Source organism: Styela clava, chromosome 15 (assembly GCF_964204865.1).
Source record: "Styela clava chromosome 15, kaStyClav1.hap1.2, whole genome shotgun sequence".
In the NCBI taxonomy this organism is placed as follows: Eukaryota; Metazoa; Chordata; class Ascidiacea; order Stolidobranchia; family Styelidae; genus Styela; species Styela clava.
In genome coordinates, this window is record NC_135264.1 from 12,807,870 (window position 1) to 12,835,454 (window position 27,585).

Below are 27,585 nucleotides of genomic sequence, written 5' to 3' on the forward strand. Positions count from 1 at the left end.
TGTTTTCGGAAGCATGGACTTGATGTAAGAAACACTCTTGCATTAATCAATGGTATCCCAATGCAGAACCTTTGTCCAGTGCCCCGTGTATAGACCATCGCTGGTATTTCTGCATGCGAATTTTACTGTATCTCACTGATGCCTGAAATCAGACTTGCCGCTTCCCAGATTCTATTCTATAGTTGTTAAGTGTAGCATGAAGCCATTTATCGTATTGAAGGAATTTTCCGGTAATGACTCGATATATTATATTTCGCAATCATAGCGGTTGTCAGCTCTGTTACTTGTATATTTGCTTTATTTACACAAGAGAGATTTTGAACGAAATTCAGAGATCGGTACTTTGGGAACTCACATAATAGACGTTTCTTTTCACGCTAATATCTGATTTATGCTAAATTTTCTCGAGTCCTATATGATATCAATTGCAAGATAGAATTCTAGATATTAAATGTAATTCAACACCACAAAATTCTTAAAATAAAGACTTACATATGAAAATTATCAAAGAAGAGATATGGATTATCAAAGTAGACAACAGATTGCACCATCACACAAAGCATTAGAAATTTGCTTCCATTCTCATTGTTGAATATCACGAGACTAACCTGGTTAAGAATACTCTTGACTGCCTCATCCACCAAAGTCTATGCATATTGAACAATCAACCGGTAACTTGTTAACCTTGCAAATGTCCATGGTTTACTATATTACCAGACCATGTTTCTCATCACGAAGATAAATATGACAAATCATATCAGAGAAATAAATGAATTAGATAGAGTCTTCCTACTTCAAACACAAATGCCAGTTTTCATTCTGGAACGACAGGCACAATAGCTTGTGCATTCAATCCAAGAGGATTTAGAATAGTTGCATTGTGAAGTAAATTCTTTTTAATTTCTTCATTATCTTTTTCAACTTCATGGCCAAGTTTCTGATCAATGTGTAAGTAAATTTTCCGCAAACTTAATCGCAATTCCTCATCGTTAAGACATTCAATTTGATAAGTTAGTGACTGCATGCAATCTTCCACTACTAAGCTATCGATTGGGGATAAAACAGGCAGTGGTTTGTTAGAAAATGCGCAAGAAAAATACTCATATATGTTCCCAAAATTTGGTTGTGGCATTGTTGGATCAAATGATGCAGGAGGTTCAATGTTGTCTGATGGTTCCTTTTTTGCAACCATCATTACAAGACTAAGTTGCTTTTCTAGTTCTTTGTTATTGGGGCTCAAAGCATCAACAACATCATGCCATCTATCAATTGGCTTCTCAGTGTTTTTTCGTATTGGTCTAAGCTTAATAATATTACTATGGATAAATGTTTGTATTTCATCAACAGTTAATGCTGGCACATCCTCATGAATTTTCTTGCAAAGTTCAATATTTGGCAATTCTTTACTCAGCCATTTTCCTTCATACACTTTTTCGAATGACTCAAGGAAATCTTCTTTTTCCCATGGCCTGAATCTGCGTGCCCGAGGCTTCTCCTTTGTAACTTTTGGGTGTCTATAAATTGTCAAAGGATCACTCGTCTTTTGGACACTTTCTTCATCACCATTAGAATTTGTGTTGCTTTTTTGTTTCGCCTTCATACTTATTAAGTCAACTGCTTTCGTTCATGCAAAAATGATACCAATAACCTGATAAAATTTGGTATTATAGTGACAATAGCAACATACAACCACAGTGGCACTGGTCCAGTCACACCAAATGGCTGTAGAGATATACCTCTCCTGAGGGCGTCCCTCAATTGATGACTTGTCCACGCAACCGCAATGATCCAAGGAGACACTATCAGAATCCCTTTAAGAGGTTTCAGTTGCTCCAAACTTTTGTATTTCAAGATCAGACCCCAGATGTATTTACTACAGACCCACACTACAAATGAGGCAACAGGTACTGCAGTTAATGTATGGAAAAGTGAGCGATGATGAATATTGATCAAATCCTAAAAATAAAAAAATCGATTTCAGATAAGCAAGAAATTGTTAACTTATCAAGTTCGAAAATAGAAAGGCTCACCTTTGGGTAAATCGATCTTGCTTCAATAATGTGATCAATGTCAATTGCACTCGAAAATAATCCTGCCAGACAAATTTCTATCACAATATGGTTGTTATGGATTCCTCTAACTAATACCCAACACCAACAACCTGAAAGTCATTTAGAAAAGTTAAGCACAGAACTGATATTATAATATTTCAGTATTTAAAAATCGTCCAAGAAATAAAAAATAGTACAACTATTCCGTTATTATTACATGTGTATAACTTGCATCATTTGCACTGCCTTGACCATGGGATATGTCATTAGTTGTCACATAGGCCTACAGGTTGATTGATTTTTTAATATACAATAACAATATTCTGATATTAATAACAGAACAAGGCAGACATAAAAGTAAATGTTAATAATGTACACATACAGACATAGTCTATTTCCTGTATTGCGATTTTTATTATCTATTTTCAGATTTTATATTACATTACAAGAATTCACTTTTCTGCCTTTATTTTTCGTTAAGTGCAGAAGTAATTCGAGCTCGTGATACTGTAATATCCTTTGCCAGCGTATGCCCGGGAGATTTACCACCACTTGTGACTTATTTGTTTATTAAGTGTTGGCAAAAACTATAATCGAACTCTGCAGATAAATATATTAAACCCGGTAAACATATGAACAAAAAATTAGGTTCCTACCTACACAGAAATGTACGAAAGAGTCTGCTAAAATACGTTGCAGTATTGTCAAGCGCTGGCTAAAATATTTGAAGAAGTTTTGTTCCAAAAGGCAAAATGTAGCGAACGACAAAGTTCCGAGAATGGCAAAAACGTACTTAGTCAAACTGCGCTTTTCGCGCGGTGGCATTCCCGATATTGAAATGCGAGGGGCACGTAACTGCTGAACTGTGCGCCCTCAATGTTATTCGCCATTTCAACGCAAAGTGGCTAGTATTATGAATACCAGACACTATATTATTCCAAATATTTTTTTCGTGATATTTTCATGATATTTTTGATGAGAATCAAATCATTTTTGTCAGTGAAAAGTCCTGATAGGGTTCACTGAGTAGCGCGCCTCCTTCTAATTTTACGCAGGGCCGTGTTAGGTCTCTCTTTCGTGCTCATCGATGAGTGGTGGTGCATAATTCGGGCAAGAAATGAAAAGAAGTGTTACCTCAAAATGAAAGGTAAATTTAAGTATAATCCAATAGCATTACAACAGTGTTTCAGTTCTTTTTGTATGACTTGGTAAAATCACTGCTGTGCAACGTTTTTTCATCCATTTTCGACTGGCCGCTATTTCATTAGAGAGGATTTCATGAATGTCACATACATCACATGACTTGGTAAATTGGCTCACATAGCTTGGTAAAATTACTGCTGTGCAACGTTTTTTCATCCATTCTCGACTAGCCGCCCCCTTACCACATATCCCTTACTTTTGAATTGATTGAATTTTCATGAATTATATATTAACGCTAGAGCAGAAAATATGAATTATAGCAATGAACTAAGTTAATCAGAATGGCAAGAGAGCGATGCTCAAATGTATGGACGCAAAGTCCAAAACGAAGTATTCAGTACATACGGGTGTCAGATGTGCAGTCACTACCAGCAGTGTTCAATCTAACGCGATCGCAGAAACGCAACAAGGTGCCCAATTTTTGACGTCATCGCGCACAAAAACGAATCCCACACAGATTTTCGAAATAAATGAAAGTAGGCCTAATAGCCTTCTAGCGAAAAATACGATCTTTTCCCACTGAAATTTTCAAAACAATTCAAACCTAATTCGTTTTCAGCGTGGTTCATATTTTCATATGTAATTTTTATTAACGCTCAACTATAATGCTCGTATTATGTTTCACGCATATTTTGGTGACCACTAGTCATTGTGATGTCACACACAAGTACCTTGTTGTTGTATGCTGGCGCGGGCTGATTTTTGAAAATTTCATCGCGCGCTCTGGATTTCGTGTTGTCGACTCGGCAAAACTTGTTATTGTCCGTAGGGCAATCAAACAGATGGGTTTCAGCTCTTGAACCTCGAGATTGGTACACCCATGGCCATGAGCTTATACTGAATGATACCGATGTTGCAAGTATGTTTCACAAGAAATTACTAAACAAAAGTTTTGAGCGTTTTAATATTCAGCAAGGGACTATAATGAGTGGTTTATTAACCGAACCAATAATATACGCGTACTAGTGTTCTTTATGTGACGTGTCAGTAAAATGTCCATTCAAGGAAGCAAGGCTAAAATAGGTAAATTGATTTTAAAGTAGAATGGCTGAATACAACAGTTGTTTGACACTAATTTTGCAATCGTGATACGGGCATGCATAACTGCTAAACTTCGCAAAATTTATTGCTATTCCGCGTCAAGGAACGTGATGACCCGCAAAGTTTGTCGGGAAGTGGCCTGATAGTGATTTGGAAAGAAAAAATCATTGGTGGGAATTGGAAGTTGACTACACCATTTATATCATAAAAAGCACATTGACGCTGACGCACTAGATGCACTCAGAAGCGAAGCGTGGAAGCAAGAGGAGGTTTTTTTCACCACAATGCCAACCGCTGAAGAGTAAAATTTTGAAAACTCCGTCATTTGAAATAAAGCCTCACCTAGATAATGTTCTACCACGTGTTGAGCTGAATTCCTCAGTATTGTCCCGCAAATTAATGGATAGTCCTGTCAATAAACCCTAAATTTCCACATTCATGGTTAACCAAAATTACGGCATTGAATTTTTGAAAAGCATAGTCTTTGTCGCCAGGGAAGACGTCACGCGGAGCATAAGACAAGCAAAATATTGATATAAATATAAGACAAGTATTGTACTTTGGATGATTGTCGCTTGATTCAGCAATGAACACAACAAATATGGACAAAGTGTAAAAACGTTGGGAAAGCACGAAAACAAGGGGAAGCTATTTGAGTTGAAGGTGTGCTTTTTTGCATTCCGATAATATATATTAGGCTACTATTGTAACATTTCACAAAGTTTGCAAATAATATAGGATTCTGCTCAGTCTTAAAATAGTCTTGGTCAGTAAAAACAACATTTGCGCAGTATGAAATTTTCTTGGAGGGAACACTGGTCTCATTTTTTTTGTGTTATGGAGCTCTTAAAGAGGTTGACTATTTTGACGAAGCCCCACAAATGAATTTTGAAAAGTAAAAGAAATAAAAACACATTTGTTACTCACCAATTATTACTTTACTTAATTTGAAAGCTAAACCTTTTTTAATGGGTTTAATACAAGCCCTAAACAAATTTAAATTTCAGCTATAAATTATATATAATATGGCTGTAAATTTTACGCTAGACGAACATATTAATAAATTCGGGGTCGAATCTAGAGATGTATCGGGTATCGGCCATTTTTTCGGTATCGGCCATGTATCGGTATCGGTTAGATTAAGGCCGATATTCCCGATATATTTACCTTTTTGATATGGTCCAGAATGTTTTAAAAGATAAGTTGGCATACTACTTTTTAATTTATTTTTGTCTGGAGAGATCGTGAGCTATGAGCCATAAATGTCCCCACCCCCGCGAGAGAATAGGATTCACGTGTTTTTAGCTATTTATCAGCTCAACTAGCTCAACTAATTTGGCTATTTTCGCTGTCAAATTTTTATATTGACATTTTTAATATTACATAGTTTTTATGAAGAAATATATCAACACAGCACATAACAAAAAGCAACTAGGCGCCCAGTTTTAAATCATACAGTGGAATTGGGGTCCTTCCTTATTAACGGCACATGGACTTTTGGCACGGGTATAAATTCTGACTGTTTGTCGTCAAGTACGAGTGTCCTTTAGTCCGTCGACATCGATAAACTTAATTCCGACACAATTATCCCACTACACAGGTATTAATCTTAATTCTGCTTAACTACACGATTTCTTTATAGATATATTGACTTGACCGCCTAGCCCTAGACTGTCTCAAAATATATGATAGCAATTGTAAAATATTATAAAATAGTGAAGTAAAAAAACATCCTCAACGGTTATCGGTGGGCCTTCTTTTTGTCGGTGCTGATTGATATTCTTTCATGTTGGCTTTGACTTATTGCGTCGACGATTACGATTAGCCACTAAATAAAATATTTGTAAAATGCTTTTAATTTGAACGTAGGACGGCGGCGCTAGAATGTGTGGGTGATATTCAATATTCTTTTAAACACGAATAACGATATTCGAAGCTCGCGATATTAACATTAAATTCAAATTGGACATCCCGGCTTATGAGTTTTCTAATTGAACACCGAGATTACTAGCGTTACTGTACAATATATCTTAATCAGTTACAGCATATGGATACCAAACAAATGAATTTCATATTATGTGATATATATTTTTTTTCGATCTGAAATAATGTGTACCATGAACAACGCTCAAAGACCATTGTTTTAACCCGTCTGCCCTACACAGCATACCTAATTAAGTAATAATTACATAGTATCGGTTTCGGTAATATCGGCCTTTTTGTAGTATCGGCGTATCGGTATCGGCGTTTTTAGCTGGTATCGGTATCGGCAACAAAAGTGGTATCGGTACATCTCTAGTCGAATCCCACCCACCTCCTCTCTCTTTTGGAATAATTGAACTGAAAAATTGCTAATACCGTGGGCGATTGCATTTTGTTAAAATCGCCGATTGTTTTCTTAGCGTGACGTGATTTTTGACCGTATACATCTTTTTACGTGGTGTTTATTCTTTCCTAAATCACAAATTTTGCTCGGCATATGCATGCATTGTTCCACTGGGACAACGATAATTACATTTTTGTTCTGGCACTGAATTGTGAGTTCGGTGTGAAAAATACGTTAGTATATTATAATCATCGGCAACAAGATGCTGGAAATAATTAATAAAGAGGTGAATCCTCAACCCAGATTTCTTGATTAAAAAGCGGCATTATAAAATATTAAAACCAAAACCTGAAACGGGAGATGACACTATAAGTTTTATTTTAGCGGACTCGCGGTAGATTAAAAATGCGTGCGTGACATGACCTTTTTATCCATTGTGAAATTACCGACGGAGTCGCATGCTACTTGTTCACTGTATGTGAGAAACATATAAGATAATTAATGTGAAGTATATCAAATTGATCCAGGATGATTGATCCCTGGATGAATTTTCAATAACGCCCCAGTGTTAAATAACAAACCGAGTCGGATTGGCAAACGTTTCATACCTCGATATCAGCCCGGTAGAAATGAATTTTTGCCCATTTGTTTTTTCGTACCATCTTTAAACTTCCCTATAAATGTTTGAAGACATGAGAGCTATTTCGAAAAAATATCTTGTAAGTTAATCATAATTTGGCATTCATCAATTTCAGATAATATGGAACACTAGTTTCATTATAGAGAATCGTGAGTGGTCATGGTGCTTGATCGGAGCCTGTGTGGCATTCTTCTGTTGCAGGCCAATGAAATCAAATTGTTCGTATAGGTTTCGTACTTCATTGTTTTATCGCGATCCCTGTCATTGGGGTATACCTCAAAAATTTTGATTCACAACCATATTAAAAGCTTATTTGAATATGTTTCTGTGGAACTTTTCGTAGAGCTAGTTATATTCTTTTCACAATTACACACTATTATCTTAGTTTCAATGATGTCGTTTTTTATTTTAGTTCTATGAGCGGACTTTTGTTTCAGATACCCGGTCGGATTTTGCGTGCAGTTATGAACATTTATAGATGTTCTGTCGAGAATTGATGTTACCTTTCTATGTACTTATTATTCTTAAATTTTATTGTTGGTTTTTAATTCAAGTATTTGTAGCCATATCCAAATGATAGGTTTGATAAGTATTATCAGATAGATCAAGTAGACACATTGACTTGACTGCTGACAGCAGTGTTGGGTGAAAGTCCATAAACCTCTTATTTAGGTTAATTTTAGTCACGGGGCATTCACGTCTCTAGATCATTGGGTTGAATCTCACTGAGGGTTTCTGAGTCATTTCATTAATATGACCCAAGTCACTTAGAGCCTTTGATAAATGGTGACTTCTGTTTTAATTTGCGGCGATATCATATCAGACTTCTTAATAGAGTACAAAGTAAGAGAGTGACCTTATTATAGCAAGACCAATTGTGAAGTAATTTAATCGACTAAAATATGTTCAATTTTCTGTTGCAGGAGTAAGAGTGTTCCGAATTGACAGAAGTACAATCTTCATTTTAATTGAACTACAATGTTGCTGAGTGTAAGTAGTTTTATTTTTGCAATCAAGTTAATTTTGCAACTTTTAGAAAAATAATTACACCGTAATCTGGAATCAGATCCAAAAATGTCTATGAAGCTATTCATGCTCATGGTATACCTGGTGACCTGGGCGTTACAAGTTCGAAAACCTCTACACACGGTCCAAGATTTTTCATAACGAATGTTTGCTTGTAGTACATAATAGCTTTGTCTTTACATATGAAACTAATCTTGTTATCTTCAATTAATCTTAAGTTCCACAAAGAATTTTGTACGACGTCAACGAAAAAGATACTGTTGTTCCAAGATATGAAAATACGACATGTACTAAGTGTTTTATTTTTTTTCGCAAATTGAGTCCTGCCTTCCAAGCTGATAACTTGCGTCAACTGCCTCCCCGAATTCACAAATATTAACTACAGGCCCCTAACGTACGTTACAATTATCGAGTTTTATTTTTTACATTTTTATTAATTTATACTTTTTGCTCTGGACCTTTTTTTGAAGAAAAATCCGAGGTAAGTTACTTGCAGACACTAAAATGCCAAGAGCTATACTGAAACTATAAAATTATGTTGGTGCATTACAAGCCAGAAAATATCATGTGACATATATATAAGCTAAGGATGCTAAGTATGACTACTTACAAGTATTCGATTCTCATCCGATTCCTAAATTTTCGATTCCGATTCCCCGACTTAGCTCACCGAGAAAACATACCCACTTAATCAATACCATATATGAAATCGAACAAGAGAGCGAAGTTCAAGTATAATGTGTCTGTGCAATCTGTCACCGTAGACAAAATCGCACACAGAAACGTATCCCTTAAAGCCCACATAAATTTTTGAATTTAATAAAATGAACGTGATAGCCTTCTAGAGAAAAAATTACAATTTTTAAACACTGAAAATTTCGAAGCTATAGTTTCAGTAGGGGAGACAAGATATTTTTTCATAACAATAACAAGAAAATGAATTATAACAACAACCTAAAAACAAAACGATCTGTATGTCAACTTTAAGTTCAAAAAATCACTATCATAGCAAACAAAAATTTATTGCAATCTAAAAAGTTCAATTCATGCCTCCCTGTGAGTCTCGATCGCAATTTGGAGACGAGACAGTAAGCTCCGTTGAACTAAATGCTCTTCCTGATAGAGCGGATGTGTTGATGGGACACCGAGGTACTTTTGGCGACAACCGCGATGTTTGGATAAGATTTTTTTGTTTTTTCGCCACCATTGCAACATTTTTTCTTGGGTCGCTGATGCCAAAATTTCTGTCATACAAATATAATGATATCTCAGCTGAAACCTCCACCTCCCTGGTCAAATCAACAAGGGTCTACTCTACAATCGATTCCGCCATCCCTACATATGACTTGCATTAGTTCAATTCTGTTGAATGTAAATAAGGAAACCGGCTGTAAGGCTCGCTCATTTTCAATGGAAGTGTCGCACTCGCACAGAGAACGGGGAGGCACTGGAAAAAGTTGAATTGAAACGTGGAAACTTGTTAATATTATTCAATATATGAGAATGTGTAGGAATTTTTGATTTTTGTCACTTGTAAGATGTAGAATTATAACTGCGGTGTCAAACTTTTTAATTTTTTTTAATGCCTCCAATAAATCGACCTTCTCTGCAACCCCAGGCTCCCATCTCCTTACTTGCTTGCTTGCACCGGCTTCCTTTTTATCCACGCCCCTTTTTTGCTTTTATTTTTTGTCAAGTTTTTCTCGACCCTCTGAATCTTACTTTCTTTTTTCACCCTCACTCGCGTGCTCTCCCCGGGCTTCCTCTCCTAATCCACGCCCCATCTACTTTGGACACAACTCAGTGGTCTACTTGTTTATTTCTCGGCCCCTCTCCTCCACCCCCGCTTTCAGTTTGCTTACTCCTCCCCCCGCGATTTGCTGCTATGCTGCTTTGACGACTTGCCTGTCATGCCTGCTGGATCATATCCATTATCATCTTGCTCTCTGACTCCCTCTCTCACTTTCCTGCTGGACCATCTCTTGCTCTCGGACTCCCTCTCACTTGCTCTCCGACTGACTCCTTTATTTTCCTGTCATGCCTGCTGGACCACCCATCTCTTGCTCTCCGACTCCCTCTCACTTTCCCTCAACCTGTCATGCCTGCTAGTGTCACGGATTTTATTATCCGTGTGTTTTGGATTAGATTGTCTTTTTGTATTTGCCTATATGCTTTTTGAGGACCTTTGGTTTAGATATACTTCATCCGGGTCCGGTTGCTGTGGGACTCCGATCACCATCGAGTCGTGAGAAAAAAGAGCTTCCCGCCTCTTCTCCGGTCGCCGCGCTGGTGGCAGGACGTGTTTTTCTGTGTTCTCTGTTTTAAGTGTTTTAGCTTTGGAGTTGCCGTACAATAAACAACCGATCCGAAACCTTTGAGTCTTCTGATTCATTCTACAACCACGGTAGCAACATCTTGGTCCGTGACAATGACGAGCACGCCAGGATTTGATCAACATCTTGGTCCAGTGACAATGGCGAGCACGCACAGATTTGGAGGAAATCAATGACGGCAACTCCAAAGCAAATACCAGCCAAACAGGTTATATAACTCAAACAGATTAAACAAAAAAATAACTAGAGAACCGAAAACACACCCGACCGCCAGCGCGGCAGCCAGAGAAAGAGAGCTCGAAGACCTTTTCTGCCTCACATGCAGTGAGTGGTCGGAGTCCAAATCCGGCAAAACAGCCGTGAATAAGGGTCAACATCACAGTCTATAAACATAAAAATATATATACACATACAATATAAACGTGGACAGTATGGTCCGCGACACTGGCCCATTCTTGACCTACGACTCCCTCTCTCTTGCTCTCGTACTGACTCCTTTCGTTCACTGTCATGCTGCTGGACCATCTTCTTTTCAGATTGTCTTTCCCTCCCTCAACCTGTCATGATGTCTGCTGGCCCACTCTTGCTCTCGGACTCCCTCTCACTTGCCCTCAGACTGACTTCCTTTCCCATGACCTGTCATATTCTTTCCTTCCCTGTCATGCCTGCTGGACCATCTCTTGCTCTCGGACTCCCTCTCACTTGCTCTCCGACTCCCTATCCTTCTCTGTCATGCCTGCTGTACATCTCTTGCTCTCCGGCTGACTCCCTTTCCTTCCCTGTCATGCCTGCTGGACCATCTCTTGCTCTCGGACTCCCTCTCATTCGCCCTCCTACTGATTTCTTTTCCCTTAACCTGTCATGCCTGCTTGCCCTCCGGCTCCCTTTCCTTCCCTGTCATGTCTGCTGGCCCACTCTTGCTCTCGGACTCCCTCTCACTTGCCCTCAGACTGACTTCCTTTCCCATGACCTGTCGTGTTCTTTCCTTCCCTGTCATGCCTGCTGGACCATCTCTTGCTCCTCGACTCTCTCTCACTTGTCCTCTGACTGTCCCTTTAAGCTTAATTAGGACATTAGATGAGATAAAAAATCAGCGAGGAACCTAATGAAAATTGAGAGGATTGAAAAAAAAGCAAAATAAAATCATCGAAGCCAGAAGCAAAAGATATCAGGTAAGTGAAGTGAAAGCGGCAGCGGGACAAGGAAAATTGAGATGAGAGACGGGTTCAAACTCCTTGCCTTTTTGGAAGACTGAAAAAGCCTCTAATAACTTGCCCGATTGCCTTTTATTAAAAATTTTGTATCACGAACACGACGATAAATATAACTTTTTGTTCTCGTGCGAAATTGTGAGTTCAGTGTGAAAAACAAGTTAGTATATTATAATATCGGCGACGAGATGATAAAAATAATAATTAGTAAAGAGGTGGATCCGCAATCCAAATTGCTTGATTGGAAAGCGGCATTATAAAATAAAAAAAAAATAAAACCTAAAACGGAAGATAACATCATAAGTTTTGTTTTAGCAAACTCGTGACAGATTGGAATCGATTTTTGGACATTGTAAATCACTAAATCTGGTGCTATGTTAGATTTTAATTAGTCACTAAAATCGAAACGAAGTCAATTGTGCGCGCGATGTATCATCCCATCCATTTTGAAACTACCGTACCTACGTAGCTGCATGCGATTTTTTCTCGGTATGTCACAATATATTAGATCTATTACGATTAGATTAATAGAAACTATATCAATTAATTTTTCATTGCAATAAAATATTTTCAATTCTTTGTATTTTGCACAGCTCTTTAAATTTTTTCAAAGGATGATCTATAAAGAAAAAAAAACACAATCAGTCATGATTACGATTTACCGTGTTTCCCCGAAAATAAGACCCAGCCTGAATTTATTTTAAATACTAAATTTGTGATAAAATGATTTTATTATAAGCCCTCCCTTTAAAATAAGACCTAGTCGATAGCAAGAAATTTGTCTTACGCGTTTCGAATGATTAATAATCTATGTTCACATTTTTTTTTAAATGGAAACGTGTTATTTATAAGTAACGGGTATCGGTTTCGTAATTTGTATACCGGTATTTGAAAATCTCGTAATTCTCTACTTTGTAATTTTGTTTCCGCTAAATGAAAATATAATACATCTCCCGAAAATTATACTTAGTGTTATATTTCGGAAGAAAATTGAAATAAAACCCAGTCTCATTTTCGGGGAAACACGGTAGGAAATTATCTATGCAATCGATGCAATATTCTTGTCAATAATTTTGAACTTTTCGCTTGGCCGCACACAAAGTTCACCGTGCAACTAGCTATGCAGTGGCGCTATTTGGTTTGCTGTTCCGCGACCTGCGTGCTGTTTCATTGTGCATAGACGGAAAATAGGTTTGTATTCCGGTTTTGCTAGCTCTGTAGCTAGATTATTCGGTAATTTTAAAGTTCACCACGGTACAAATATAATATGTTTCACCGTTGAATAGTGTCTAGTGTTAAATAGTGTTAGTGTCTATTTTTATATTTCGAAATTCTGATATTCCAGTATTCAGATACCGGTATTGGATACGGTATGCCAGGCATCAGACGTCTATCTTCTGATCATCCAGACATTTATGTTTTTATGTGTCTGTATTCTGATTTTGTAGTTTGTTTTGGATTGCCATATTTGTTTCTATGTTGCATTTCTGCATTTGGTGGGGCGTTTTGTATGTTTCAGTGTTTGTGTGTAAATTGTACAGTTGTACAAGTGGCAGATGACAGGACAGCAAGATAAAGTGTCTGTTGTCCGAATGTAACGTCAAGTCAATTTGTAATCTAATAATATTACACTGTCATACTGCTGTACTGTGTAGGTGTCACAGTGCTGCAGTGTGAGGTTGTTCAGTTGTTGGTGCTGTGTATTATCCACTTATCTGACTTATTGAATTCTGGAAATAGCAATATAGGGTGGTGTAGCCAGTCTGCGGACGATTTCATTCAAATCGCTATAAAACAAAAACCAATATTTCTAACCCGTTAATTTTTTCACCATAGGTGCATTGGCATTTATTCTACACGCTAAACTTCGAATTAACTCTTTACAACCAGGGGTTAAAGCTATACAAACCACCAAAGTACGACACTCGGAAGACGTATTTGCGACCGAACGACCAGTGTGCGACCACGGGTTTCAAGCCTTGAACATCGTTTCTGCTGCGTTGAGCCTGCGTGAAAAAATTGGGCTTCTAATTGCATTTCTGACCGTCACATATTTTAAGAACACGGTCATTTCAAACAAAACTCGTCAAATTATATACAAAGCACCGCATCACAGCAATCAAACAGACAAAAACACGGTGGTCGCAAATGCAAATTGGTCGACAAAGATATTATCGACGTATTGAAAATGCGCACACCCCTATTCCCACTCCTTTAAATGTAGAAATGCGAAAATTTATAGATCTGAAGATGGTTAAAAGAAACACAACTCTACCCCCTTGCCAATTTTTTTTTATCTCTTATATTTGTTTGTATTTTCAAGTTTTTATAATGGGTTAATGGGTAGTTGGTGACATGAAAAAATGGTCCGTTTTTTCTCTTTGGTTGGGTTTTCGGTCGTAACTTTTTTGTTTGCAGCCGCATTTTAGTGTAATTTTGCAGAGCTACGAGGGACAAGTGGACGATTATGCGTGAGAAATATCAGTGCGGTTCATTAATTTTTTCGGCATTAATGAGATTGATGAAGTTGATGGCCGCAAATAGGCCGTGGGTAAGCAACCCTATGTTGGTATTGTCATCAGTTTTCAACTAATCTCAAAAAACAAAGTTAATAATCTTCAAATGCAGAAATGGCAGCATTTAAGATTCATAAAAAGTTATCTACAATTTTTTGAAAATTTTATGTTTTATATTTAAAAACCACTAATGTCTGAATGTGTTCTTGTGTTTCTTGTTTCTACAACGTGACCTCGTCACAATTTTTCACTTTTTATTTTGGCTCCTTGAGGTTAGGGCCTATAATCATCATGAAAATACATGCTTTGCACATTGTCTTATTCAATTTTGCCATTGTCTAAAACAATTTTATTTGCTTTACTTCTCAGTATTTTCCATTGTCAATTAGTATAATCTTCCATATAATATAACAATTTGTAATCTGTGAACTATTAGAGAATTAATATGGGAAGAAAGAAGAAAAAGGTTATCAAACCATGGTGCTGGTATTGTAATCGTGATTTTGAAGATGAAAAAATTTTAATGCAACATCAAAAAGCGAAACATTTTAAATGCCATGTTTGTCATAAGAAGTTGTTCACTGGGCCCGGTCTTGCGATACACTGCATGCAGGTGCATAAAGAAAATATTTCTGAAGTCCCTAATGCAGTACATGGTCGCACAGACATTGAAATTGAAATTTACGGAATGGAAGGCATACCAGAAGAAGATATAAGAGAACACGCAAGAATAAAACAGAATCAAGGTGGCCCGAGTGCGAAGCGTAAAAAGGTCGAGGACTCTGATGATTCAGACGATGATGATAATAATGTGCCACAAATGCCATTTCCTGGCATGGTACCTCCAATGGGTATGCCTGGCATGATGCCCATGCCAGGCATGCCACCTGGAATGATGAATATGAACATGAATATGCCTCCTATGGGTATGATGGGTGGCCCTATGATGCCTCCCGGGTCCAACATGATGGGGCCAGGGGGAAGATGGCCAATGCCTGGCATGATGCCTAATATGATGATGCCAGGTATGAGGCCTGGAATGATGGGTCCTCCTGGTGGTCCCATGTCAATGAATCCTGGCATGCCACCGGGAAATGCCCCTGGACCAATGCCGAAAAATGGGGCTGAAGGAGGCTCATCAGATTCAAAAACTGAATCTAATGACCAATCAGCCCCTTTACCAAAACCACTATTTCCCGCAGCATCCCAAATTCAGCAAAATTTGAAAAATTCCACTGAGGGTAGCAATGAAACAACTCAATCATCTTCAAAATCTACCATATCGTCTGGAAGTAGGCTAATCCATCCCGATGATGATATTTCATTAGAAGAAAGACGTGCAAGATTTCCAAAATACAAAAATCGTTATGGACCGGGTTCAGACGAACCTCCACCACGTCAAAGTAGTCATGATATGCATCGTGGTGGTGTTAATGACTATCCACCAAAACATGGTGGCGATTTTCAACCTCCACGTCATCACCATAACATGCCACCACATATGAATCCAGGTATGCGTGGACGTGGTAGGCCTTACTAGATAATTAGATAAGTTACTCAAAAAGTATAAAAAAAATTTGAGACAACAATTTCATTAATTAACATACTATTTCTACCGAATTGATGTTGGAACTACCTTCTGGTATATAGCACAAGCTGTTATTACATATACCTGTCTTTGATAAAGATTAAGAAATGGTAGTTGATTTTGATATCAAGCTATGGATGTTGTACTTCGTGATAGGACCAAGTTGGTGCACAAATATGTTATATTATAATAATGGCGTTCTAGCAATATGAACAAAGTTTTCGGATTTTGTTCATTCCCCACATTTTATGCCACAGTACCATTCATAAATCTCTGTATTCTATCTTGCAACAAAATAACTATTCTATCCGAAATCAATTTGTTGTTTTTCTAATTCACTTTTTGAAGAGAAAGCATCAAATTTAAGACAAGTTAAGCTTTTTGGGTAGGGTTGTGTGACCATGTACTTTCAATTAACATTAATATGGTTGTTAGTTTGAAAAACCTTTTTTTGAAGTACAGGTACCTTGTTCCCTAATCTAAATGAAAATATATTTAGAATGAAAAATTTGAATTTGTTTATTGTGCCCAATTGTTTTTGATGTATTACCATGCATGGTCATTGATAAGACACACATTTTTATATGTGACTTATCTTTGGCCAAGTGTAATTTTCCCATCAATTCCTATATCGATCCTTGTAGGGAAGTTTGTTGTGTTTCAAGAATTTGTGGTTTAGGTGTTTATGAAGATTGTTCGAAAATTTGTATCTTATTATTTATGAGAAGATATTTCATTTATTTTGGATAAAAATTTACGCTTTGGAAGACGAAGTCATAAAACATAACGATTAAAATTTGTGTTTGAATGGCCTCGTTTTATTTCATTTTTTTTATTTGACGAGATCTAAATATTCTGGATCATGCGAGATTGGGGTCATTTTTAGAAAGTTTAAATAATGACCCATACCGTTGGGATGTAAATACCACAGCTGTGTTTTGTAGTTTCGTCCAGTGGTATACATTTCAAGAAATAAATTGAAAGCTTTTTTGTTTGATGTTTTTCATTTTTGCACAAGATTGAAATTGTCCCTTCACACCCCAGAGAATTTCAATACAAAGTTGTTGAAAATACAATGGAGTAGGTATGTATTTGCCATTGGAAAAAACTCTTTGTGTGGATGATTGATATAGATTCCTTTCAGTTATCGTTAAAATACTGCATGAATATATTAAAAACGAATTTCAAATTTTCAAAATATAGTTGTATTAATAGAATTCAAAAAATGATGGCACTTCATTGGTTGTCCATATTTTCGCCTAGAGATCAGTCTCTTCTGAATGACATTGCTTTGAGAAATTATTTAATAAGGCATAAGTTGTGTTTCATCATATATTTGACTATGAGTTCATTCCAGGAAGATATTCAGATTATCAAGCCATTAGGCGAAACCATTTCTCACAAGGCTGGGGGCAAAATGCCTGTTTTGATTTTTCATTCATTTTCAATCTTTCAAGCACAAAAATGAATCTATGTATATTTCGTTACTTGCATTTCTCCTGAATGTATATTACATAATTCAGCCATATTTTTCTATTAATCTTGCAAAAATTTTCGTGTTTCGAATGGTTTAAAATTTAACAATTGGTGGCAATAGAGAGCCATGATACATTCTCCATATTGTATGATATGTACCAGAGTACAGAAGTGGAGTATTTCTTTTCACTGTCTCATACTTCTTGTTTTTGATACTTGTCAATAGCTTTATTGTTTTGTTAAAAAATATCAGTGAATTGAAATGAAAAACCTGGTATTGCTTACTTGTATAAATGCTACGATTCCAAAACTTCATGAAGCTGATGTATACATTGCAATAGATAGTGATACAGGAAGGGTTTATATCAATACAACGACCGATATTATTGGCGTGGATCCCACTATTGATGAGGTATTTGTGTTCTTTTCATATGCTTTCATCTTTATTCACAATATCTGTTTTAATTTTTTGGTTTATTTTGTGCTGATTTCGAATTAAATGTTGATTGGATAATAAAAAATTGATTTTATTCATTGTCTGGTTTGTTAGTGTCAGTCATAAAACCGAAAAAAAAAAAAAAAAAAAAATGCGAAGACTCTACGAATGCGCATTCTTTAATTGATCTCATCTCAAATGAACTGGTCTCATTTAGTACAAATTTGACCATATTTGCCTCGAAAATAGTTGCACATAGGTCTGCAGCATTGACATTTCCTATTTTTGGTAACATTATTCTGGCCAGTCACACTTTGTCGATTCGTTAGAGATTGGTGTTCCAGTAGTTATCCAAAAATTACTGATACAGATATAAAAGCTTCTAAAAAACATCATGAATCTGAGACATTTAAAACCAACATTCATTACCTGTAGTATCGTACACTTTTAATTATTCAATAGGAAGATCATTTTAACAATGAAACTTTCTTGAATGCACGTTAAGGGTATATTTGAATAAATTTGAAATATTGAATATTGCGCAACATATAAAATTAATATTAATTCTAAATAAGCATGATCTGTTGTTCAATTTCAATGGGCATATAATGCTGCTTTTTTACCACTATACATTCAACAAAGTCGCCTGCACCCTTGCCGCCTAATGAAATCTCACTTATTACCTTGTAAGTGGTTGTTAAATTGTATTCAAAAGCCTCAAAAGTATTGTCCAGCAAATTTGAATAAAAAGCAATTATTTTTTGTCCAACATATTTATGTGCCTCTCACTCTGAGCAAGGCTCTACACACCTATAGGTAAGAAGTTACTTCGTTTTTAGAAGAGCCCATATCATTCTGGTTCGGCCCAATTTATTACACACAACACATTTATACACTCTTGTCATGGGTCACACAACCTAGTTATTTTCTTTGTCATTTGTTTAGGAAACGTTTGCGATAGGTCTGGAAGAACTTGGTGATGCATGTGTTAACGTTACTGGTCTTCAGTATCTCCAAGGGGAAGACAGTATTTGTGTTTCTACTGATCATGGAGATTTAGTAGTTGTCAATGTGTTGACAAAATTGGTAAGCTCTTAAATACACAATAGTTTTTGCACCAAAAAGTCCATAATTTGAGATTTATTAATTTTGTGAAATAATAATCTGTAATTTTCCATAGTCTTGTATTCCTCAACTAGGAATTTGTATTAGTGATTGCATATTAATCGAAAAGAATGGTAGTAATTTGGTGAATAAGTTATAAGCTGTGATGAAGATATTTAAATTTTTTTATGGGGGGGTGGAACAGGGGTTTTCAACTGTGAAAATGCTAGTCGATTGTTCATATTGAGCCATTTCGTATATGCTACTTATGTGCAGGTGGATTGCTAGAATCAGACATGGTACGATCATTCCATCATCAATTGATTAACTATTCACATACCTGTGTGGTCTGTTTATAATTAGCAAAGGGAGACCATTATTAATTAGCCATCTTTTCGACTTTCCACTCCTCGTGAGAACTTCAGTAGAATCAAGTATATCACTTGTTGTGCCTTTTCAATGATTTGTTAATTAATAGTGTCACGAGTCCCTAGTGGTTTTTCAAAACTATTATATTTTTATATTATATCAATTCTTTGGATTTCATTTGGTATTTCTGAATGTACCTTTTCTTTTTAATTTCGAAAGTTTTCAAATTTTCTCATGTTTAGGTCGAATCAGTGGGGACAGTAGACAGCGGTTTGTTGCAAATGAAATGGAGTCCAGACCAAGAATTGTTGTTGTTAGGCACAGGGCATAACTCAATTATTGTTATGACTCGCGAATTTGATCCTGTTGCTGAACTTGACATCAATGCGAGTGAATTTGGTGAAGGTTTGTGAATTCTTCTTCATTAGGCAAAGGCAGATGATTTTAAGTAGCTGACAAAGTTAGCCTCCATTAAAACAAAAGTGTAAAAAGCATCGTTAATTTTTTTGGGCCTGTATAGTTAGAACAATTTGTTCTCATTTTGACTGCATTCATTTGGATCATATGTGATGAACACGCTATTGTCACATAATTCAAAACTTATATCTGTGGGCTTGATCGTTTTACTACTACGCATACTCTTCCACCACTGAGAGGAGTTTACAGTTTTGAGTCTTTTGCTGACTTGAATCTTTGCTTTCAGTTTACTTTATTTCAATCAAAATCTATCTTTAAATTGATATGCAAATTTTTTTTACGTTTTTTTCTATTCACATCACGAATTCCTATAACTGCTTAAGCCATTTTAATAGGAAGGTTTTCAATATATTATAAATACGGTAAATACTAGTGTGGCCCACTCATTCAGTCGATATTGACAAATCGGCCCGCAGTGGCAAATATGTTTTTACCCTTGATTTAGAATCAAGACTAAATTAGGAATTCTGTATAACTAATTTTTCCTGTACTTCATACATGACTTTTGAATACTTTTGATTTGATCAGGTCAATTTATTACTGTTGGCTGGGGAAAGAAAGAAACTCAGTTTCATGGAAGTGAAGGAAAAGGGGCAGCTGTTAAGAAAAATGAGTCAATTGAACCTGCATTGCTGTGGGATGACAGGAAAATCAGAATTGTATGGAGAGGGGATGGACAATATTTTGCTGTAAGTTTTATTTGCTTATCTTTGTAAATAAAAAATTGAAATAATCGGGTTCTATATATATATATATAGGGTTCAAATCCCATGGCACCAGGAGTGTTATTAGTTTTTATTAAAATGATAGGTAAAGATGAATTTGAAAAGTTTCAACTCTTCCGAACCAGCAGTGGATGTTGGTGTACCGAACTGTTTTCCGGAGAGAAAGATTTATATAAAAACTTTTCTAAGTAAATTTCCTGTGAAACTATGATCCTGATCATATTGTGTAATTAACCAATTCTGAATATTCAACATTAAAAAAGAATACATGTAAATAGTTAAAATTGTATTTATACTGGAGAAATTTAATTCAATATTGAAAATTCATGATATGGAAACTGTCTGCCATCAGGCCACTTGAATAAAATACATGAAATTTGGTATTTCTGTTATATAAACATGTACAGACCTTAATGATTCAGTGCCATGTTATGAACCATAATATTATGCTGCAAATACCAGCAATCTATGGATATAAGGTGTCGCAGCTCGATAATCTGTAATGGTAATGTATATCTATGTTACATTATTGCAGCATGGTGAAAAACTGAATTACTGACTGACTATGTATGAGTATACCGGTACTAGTCAATAATTTGCATAAATTTTACTAATGAATTTATAATTTTTACCAATTTTCATCATATTAGTTTTCTATAATTTATTGTTTATCTTATATAAAGGTTGGAATGATTGATCCCGTTAATGGAAACAGAAAATTTCGAGTTTGGAATCGAGAATGTGTTTTGCAATATACGAGCGAATATATCGGTGGTTTAGAATCAGCATTGGCTTGGAGGTGCGATATTAGTACATTACGTTACTATGTTTTTGCTATCACGTGCATAAATGTTTCTTTCAAAAATGCAGCAACTTCTTACATACCAGATGCCAGTCCAGAACCCAATTTGAAGCATACGTGGATCAATCTGCATTTTTTTGAACAACTCCTAAAAATGTGTCCAGGGGTTCTTAGCAAGTAGCCTCTCTGATATATGACACAGAATTTGGAGTGACTATTACGTTCTCAGTTTAGCATTAATCTGTTTCTAAAAAACTTGAGTCAGAGACAGGGTCCTTGTAAAATCAATTTTAAGTTTATGGTTTAAACCCAAAATTTTTTGCTAAATTTATTTCTAATTTTTAATCAATGTTACTATGGCTCAATCTTGACTGAGTTGTGTAATAATTGTCTACAGGCCAAGTGGAAATCTGCTAGTTTCAAGTCAAAGGAAACCGCATCGACATGATATTGTATTTTTTGAAAAAAATGGTTTGCAACATGGTGAATTTACCCTGCCCTTTGGTAAAGATGAAATGGAGGTATGGTTGACATGAAATATTCAGTTCCTTGCTGTGATGAAGCACTCATTTGCTTGGGGTTATGGACCTAAAAAATTAAAAGCACATCCAACAGCACAGGAAATATTAACTAAATATCATTATTGGGGTGTACTTTGCCCTGTAGAGGATTAGAAATTGCTGAGATTGAAAATAGGTTTTGTATGACTTTGTGGCACAGAACATATTCAGAGGGATAATTCTGATTTAGCATGATAAAAATACCGACATAAAGACTTTACATCCTAAATAACCACACCACACCGAGGAAAACAATCGATGATTGTTACAAAATCGGCCCTGGGATCATCGTACCTATTATAATTATAAGCGACTTTTTATGTCTTCCTAAGATTTTGAAGTGGGGGGAGGGTTCAACTTTGTAAATCCCCCTGGGGACCCTAACAGAGAGTGCTGCTGGTTAGTCACTCTAGGAGATTTTCTAGCTAATTTTCATTGAATAGTTTTTTTTTGATAATATGAGGCTGATATTGTGGATGATTTTATTATCAATCTTTTTTATATAAATTAGGTGAAGTATTTAGAATGGAACAGTGATTCTTCAATTTTAATGATCTGGTTGACTAATCTGAATTACTCTAAAAAAGATGTTGATAAGTCAAAGACAGATGAAACTTCAGATTGTTGTAAGTATTAACAATATTGTGTGTTTTTATAATTCCATGCTTGCATTGCACAAAAGGTTTTTAATATTTGTCTCACTTGCTTTATATTGATGAAGGTTATAATCTTGTGGCCGAGGGTTGATTTTGTGTGAGATGATTTCCGAACCTCGCTCCATTGATATATTTTGTCTGTTATCCCAATTTTTGATTTTAAGATAGTAGAAGTTGTTGGGAAGGCTAGGTTACTGTATGAACTACCTTTATTTCAACCAAAATTCTTTTTTTTATACTCAATGGGAACACCGCAATATGACAATCAGTACAATTTTTCACGTTGGGGTGGTTAGATTAGTTGTTTTATGTCCCTTTACTTTTATGTAAGTACTTGAGCTTTGCAATTTTGTGTCAATTACAGTGCAGTTTTGGACCATGTCGAACTACCATTGGTATCTTAAACAAAGTGTGGAATTCAAAAAGCATGAAACGCCATCGTGTGTACAATGGGATGCTGAGCAATCACATAGATTACACATAGTGTGTAAAAATGGAAAATATCGACAATTCGTATTTGGAAAAACTGTTAATGATTCAAATATACCAGTCCTCTGTGACGAAAAAGAAGTCGTCGTTAATGGACACCATGACAATGGAGTGAAAAATGAAGAGACATTTGTAGCTGTTGTTGATGGAAGTAAGTTAGATTATTGTTAATGACCAGTCGGTCAGTTCATGGTGACTGTGTGGAACTAGATTGCTATTCTTCTAGATTTTGAAGTGCATTTCTTGTAGCCAATGGTCAGCTATAGATCCATAGGCTCTGCAGTTGGTGCATCATACTGAGCGCTGGGAAAACGCTTGCTATTGCACCTCCAATTGCCCTGCGCAGATTGGATTATATTCGAGATGATTGCTGGATTAGAATCTTAGAGTGGTTCACCCAGCAGTAACGGCTTCCTCCAACATCATGTCCATCCATCTGAAACAAAAAATGGTTAATTACTCACATACCAAACATAATTAATTAATCGGACGAGTGGCTATGGTTCGCCATGTGAGTCTGTCGTGTTTTCTTCGTCCAGGGACAAATATAAAAAACTGCGATTCTTGATTCTTAACCATGTTCATGCATTTCAAACTTCAGCTCAGAAACTTTTAAAAATTTTTACACTCATGAGACATTGGAAAGAAAATTTGACTCTTTTAACATTAAGTTACGACAAGGAAAAGTGTTGTAGTCTAATTAGGCACATTTAGTCAATGAACATGTGCACATAACATGTCTAAATGTCCAATATAGCCTGTGTTACCTGTACTTCTCTCTTAAAGGAAATAACAACAGATTTGGTTATTTTATGTCAAGCTATAAATGCAGGAAAATAAGAAGTAATTTTTAAGGAAATGGGTTGATTTTCCGCAACTTAAGAAATAGAAGTTATTTTACAGGGCATGGTTTGGGGACCACTTCTTTAACTAATCATCTATTCCCATACTTGACTAGATCTGCTTGGACTTTGTTTGGGGCAATGTCTTAGTTATGTTTTTGCCTTAATTACAGATGAACAACAATTATTATACTTTAATTCCAGAATCCATTTTGATGACACCGTTTCAGCATATGTGTGTTCCTCCACCTATGTCTGCATATAAATTGATGTTACCAAATTCAGCAAATTCCGTCGCTTTCAGTCCGTTGAAAGATATCTCTAGCGATATTTCAGTTTTCATGAAAAATGGTGAAGTAGCAATGTTTACAATGGAGAATATTGGAAGGTAAAATACTTATTAAAATTTGTCATTAGTTGAACCTTAGCATAGCCATATAAAGTATAAATCTTAGTTATCAAGATCTTTTATCAACAATCGTCCATGCATCTGAAACAAATAACTGGGTAACTAATCCCATACCCGACATGAACTGGCAACCTTATAAGAGGCCCTGGTAAGCCGTCTTTTCAGCTTTCCCATCCCCAGGAAGAGTATGCGAATCCTATCCTAATCAGCAATTCAACATTCAACTTCCCTACTCAATAACTTGTTTTTTCCATTTAGTGATGCAGAAAATCTTCAAGACAGGTTATCCGTGAAGTTGGATGCTGCTGGAGGAAATGGATTTATTCATTGTATCAAAACTCATGTGCCTAAATCCTTGTTGAAAATCGAAACTGAAATTGATGACGCTGTCGATACATCTGGTACATTTCACATTAAATGAAACAAATTTGATTTGCATGCATATTATGTACAGTCGTAATATTAAGTTATTTTAATTGTATCTAATTTAATTTCTTTGCACTATTTTCATGAATTTTTTTTACCAAATCAAATTTTTTGAACATACCACCAACCAATTAATAACCTCTATGTTTATTTAATCCTAGCCATTCAATTTATATTATTATATGTACGGATAACTCTACTCACATATTTAGTGACATTTTGACATTTTTTGTGACATTTTGTTTTATTTCAGCTCTGCACCATTGGATATGGTTGAATGAATCCAAGATGTTTGCAGTATCACCTGGTATGCTACCTGGAATAGATCTCGCGGTTTTGTTTGAGATTGATTTCGAGTCCAAATCACTGAAAGCAATGTAATTCTTTAAATTTTGTCTTTCAAATTATTGATAGAGAGCTTTTTGTGCAATTTAAATTAAGGAGTAAACTTTTCTCCATAATACATTCAAAGCAGTGGGAGTTGGTCATGACCAGTTTGATATATGATTCTTTGTAAATTGTCTGCCAATGTCTTATTTTACAATTCTTGTTGTATAAAAGGCGATCCACAGAATATGGGTTATAACCTACAAGACACTTGAAAGCTTCAAAAGGGGGTTATGTCAAAAACCCCAAAAAAATATCAGACTTTACAATGTTTGTGATAACTTGAAAAATGAACATGCTCGCCTGATCTAAAATATTTATTTATATTTAGAAAAATTACAGAAATTCGAGGCCTGGTTCTTTCTGCCATTTTATTCAATTCTTCCTGTGTTCTCATCCAGTTGCAAGATGGAACAATATTGAAGTATGTATATAATTTGATTTGCTATGTCTGTCAAAAATATCAGAGTTCAATATGTTCTCCAATTCACATTACTTATCGCATTTGGCTGCGTCCTTCATCGACTCGCGAGCCGAGTGATCCACCAGAATTATCAGAGATAGTGTTGTGTGATTGATCATTTGTATGCCATGGTAAAGGATTCAAAATTTTAAGAACAGGTACTTTTTTATATCGAACTCACTCACGAAAATTTCTCTCATTTTAGAAACTGTGACAAACTCATAGCTCTATGACTTTTCATCTCATTTATAATGTGTGTCACTATGCTAGCAACATTAACATTACACACTTAATTTAATTCTAATACATATCATTCACAACGCCATATATAACCCTTACCATCTGCAGTGTGCGTAACCCATTTGCCGCCGTCATCTAAAACTGAAGAAAAAGAACGAGTTCACTGATTGTCACAACATTTCTATAATTGTTTTTCCCAAATCAGTGCAAATGATATTCCTTATCATTCTTTTTATACAGATGCGACATTCCTTCACTTGGAGTATCTGACTACACTTTACCATCAGGACAACCGTTAAAATTCCCTCGGTCATGTCCACAAGTTACAAGTTGTTCTTTTGATGGAGATCCTTGTATTGTTGGACTTTCAGAGCATTTTAGAATGTATATTAATGATACTGAGGTAAATGACATATTTTATCTTGCTTCAATGAGGAAGAATTCTCTTCTTGTTATACTTTGATAAATGTTTGTCTGAGGAAGTCTGACCATGATCAGATGAAACGTTAGTCATTACAGAAATATATTTGTGTTAGGATGCAGCAAGACTCTTGAATTACTTAAGATTATTATCTTCATGAGAAGAAAGTATAAAAATTGAAGGGTAGAAAAATAGATATATTTGTTGCTTTTTAGATTGCATCTGATTGTTCTTCATTTTCTCTTCACAACGATTTTTTATTCATGACAACACATTCACATAAGCTACGTTGCATCAGTAGAAAGATTTCACTCGAAAATGTTTTAAAATATTACACCACTCAGCTGTAAGTTAAAAGTAATTTTATTTATGCAAATATAGAGTTCTTTTATATAGCTATTTCAGGTACTCTCGTAGTTTCTTTACCGGGTTAGTGTTAGGCCATGATTTTATTCTGATTTCCCTTATTTTAATTCTCTTACGAGTTCAGGAACTGTCTGTGTTAGCCAAGTGAGCAGGCCTCCGTCTCTTTTCATAACTTGATGTAAAGTAGCTGAACAAAATTAGTTACCGGTACCTCCATATAGGTACATACATCTCTGGAGCACCTTTTTTTAGTTTCCATTCAAATTCTAATGATATTCATACCTTGGAATAGAATTTCAGTTCGTTTTCACTGGAGGTGGAGGAAAAATTCAGAATTTCACGGAATCTGGATCTGGAGCCGGAATTTCAGATTTTCAATGGTTGAAAACGAATTAAAAGTGTTTTACAAAATCTCAAAAATTATAACCAGTAAATTTACTAAGCATTCTTAGCGACCTATTATAAAATGCTTACATACGGCAATGCTTAGTAGTGGTCATGTCCTTAGCTTGTACAACTTTCATGACGCAATACAAAAACCTGATACGCAAGAATGAACATACCAGAATAGTTGCACTGCTGGTACTATAGTTGAAATGAACATAACGTATGATCCTTTGACATATGAACGGAGCCCGATTGGCAAAAAATTGATATGTAATGTTGGATTCATACAACTTTCTTGTGCAATAATTCTGCCATAATTGAAATTTATTGGAGGCCCACTAGAAAATGCTCAGCATCCCACGACGGCCCATAGTTTGCCGACCACTGACTCAACTATTCAACACATTCTTTTTTCATGCAGAGAAGGTCGATCGTTAATTCCTAATTGTGAAGGAATAGAGACAGAAAGAGCAGTAGAACGTGGATCAAAAATTATAACTGTAACTCCGTCAGACAGTCGACTAATTTTGCAAATGCCCAGAGGAAATTTGGAACTCATTCATCCCAGAAATTTAGTGCTGTCATTGGTTAAAAGGTATCATATTTGGGATTGTT

At 35.8% G+C, this 27,585-nt stretch overlaps 4 protein-coding genes and 1 pseudogene across 4 annotated transcripts in view; 2 read left to right on the forward strand and 3 right to left on the reverse strand.

The window, feature by feature from the left end:
* Positions 1-276: 276 nt before the first annotated feature.
* LOC120334650 (uncharacterized) lies at positions 277-1,600 on the reverse strand. Its single transcript, XM_039402156.2, has one exon. The coding sequence runs from the start codon at positions 1,598-1,600 to the stop codon at positions 815-817; it is 786 nt and encodes a 261-aa protein (XP_039258090.1). The 3' UTR covers positions 277-814.
* Positions 1,601-1,605: 5 nt separating this feature from the next.
* On the reverse strand, positions 1,606-2,923 carry LOC120334514 (transmembrane protein 267-like). The gene is made up of 3 exons (XM_078109522.1): positions 2,708-2,923; positions 2,031-2,161; positions 1,606-1,956 (listed from the first exon to the last, which is right to left on the reverse strand). Exons 1-3 carry the CDS (start codon positions 2,874-2,876, stop codon positions 1,606-1,608), a joined length of 651 nt encoding a protein of 216 aa, XP_077965648.1. The 5' UTR covers positions 2,877-2,923.
* Positions 2,924-14,698: 11,775 nt separating this feature from the next.
* On the forward strand, positions 14,699-17,637 carry LOC120334163 (uncharacterized). The gene has a single exon (XM_039401615.2). It carries the CDS (start codon positions 14,793-14,795, stop codon positions 15,885-15,887), a length of 1,095 nt encoding a protein of 364 aa, XP_039257549.2. The 5' UTR covers positions 14,699-14,792; the 3' UTR covers positions 15,888-17,637.
* A 36-nt stretch (positions 17,638-17,673) lies between these two features.
* Positions 17,674-27,585, forward strand: part of LOC120334160 (elongator complex protein 1-like) — a 29,304-nt gene continuing 19,392 nt past the window's right edge. Inside the window, exons 1-15 of the mRNA XM_039401612.2 lie at positions 17,674-17,823; positions 18,793-18,933; positions 19,563-19,725; positions 20,326-20,486; positions 21,206-21,321; positions 21,722-21,845; positions 22,396-22,510; positions 22,905-23,180; positions 24,076-24,259; positions 24,539-24,681; positions 24,960-25,083; positions 25,425-25,517; positions 26,037-26,199; positions 26,433-26,563; positions 27,392-27,565. Coding sequence (XP_039257546.2) covers positions 17,674-17,823; positions 18,793-18,933; positions 19,563-19,725; positions 20,326-20,486; positions 21,206-21,321; positions 21,722-21,845; positions 22,396-22,510; positions 22,905-23,180; positions 24,076-24,259; positions 24,539-24,681; positions 24,960-25,083; positions 25,425-25,517; positions 26,037-26,199; positions 26,433-26,563; positions 27,392-27,565 — 2,258 coding nt within the window. The remainder of the gene's footprint in view (positions 17,824-18,792; positions 18,934-19,562; positions 19,726-20,325; positions 20,487-21,205; positions 21,322-21,721; positions 21,846-22,395; positions 22,511-22,904; positions 23,181-24,075; positions 24,260-24,538; positions 24,682-24,959; positions 25,084-25,424; positions 25,518-26,036; positions 26,200-26,432; positions 26,564-27,391; positions 27,566-27,585) is intronic.
* Positions 25,508-25,646, reverse strand: LOC144413261 (5.8S ribosomal RNA; annotated as a pseudogene).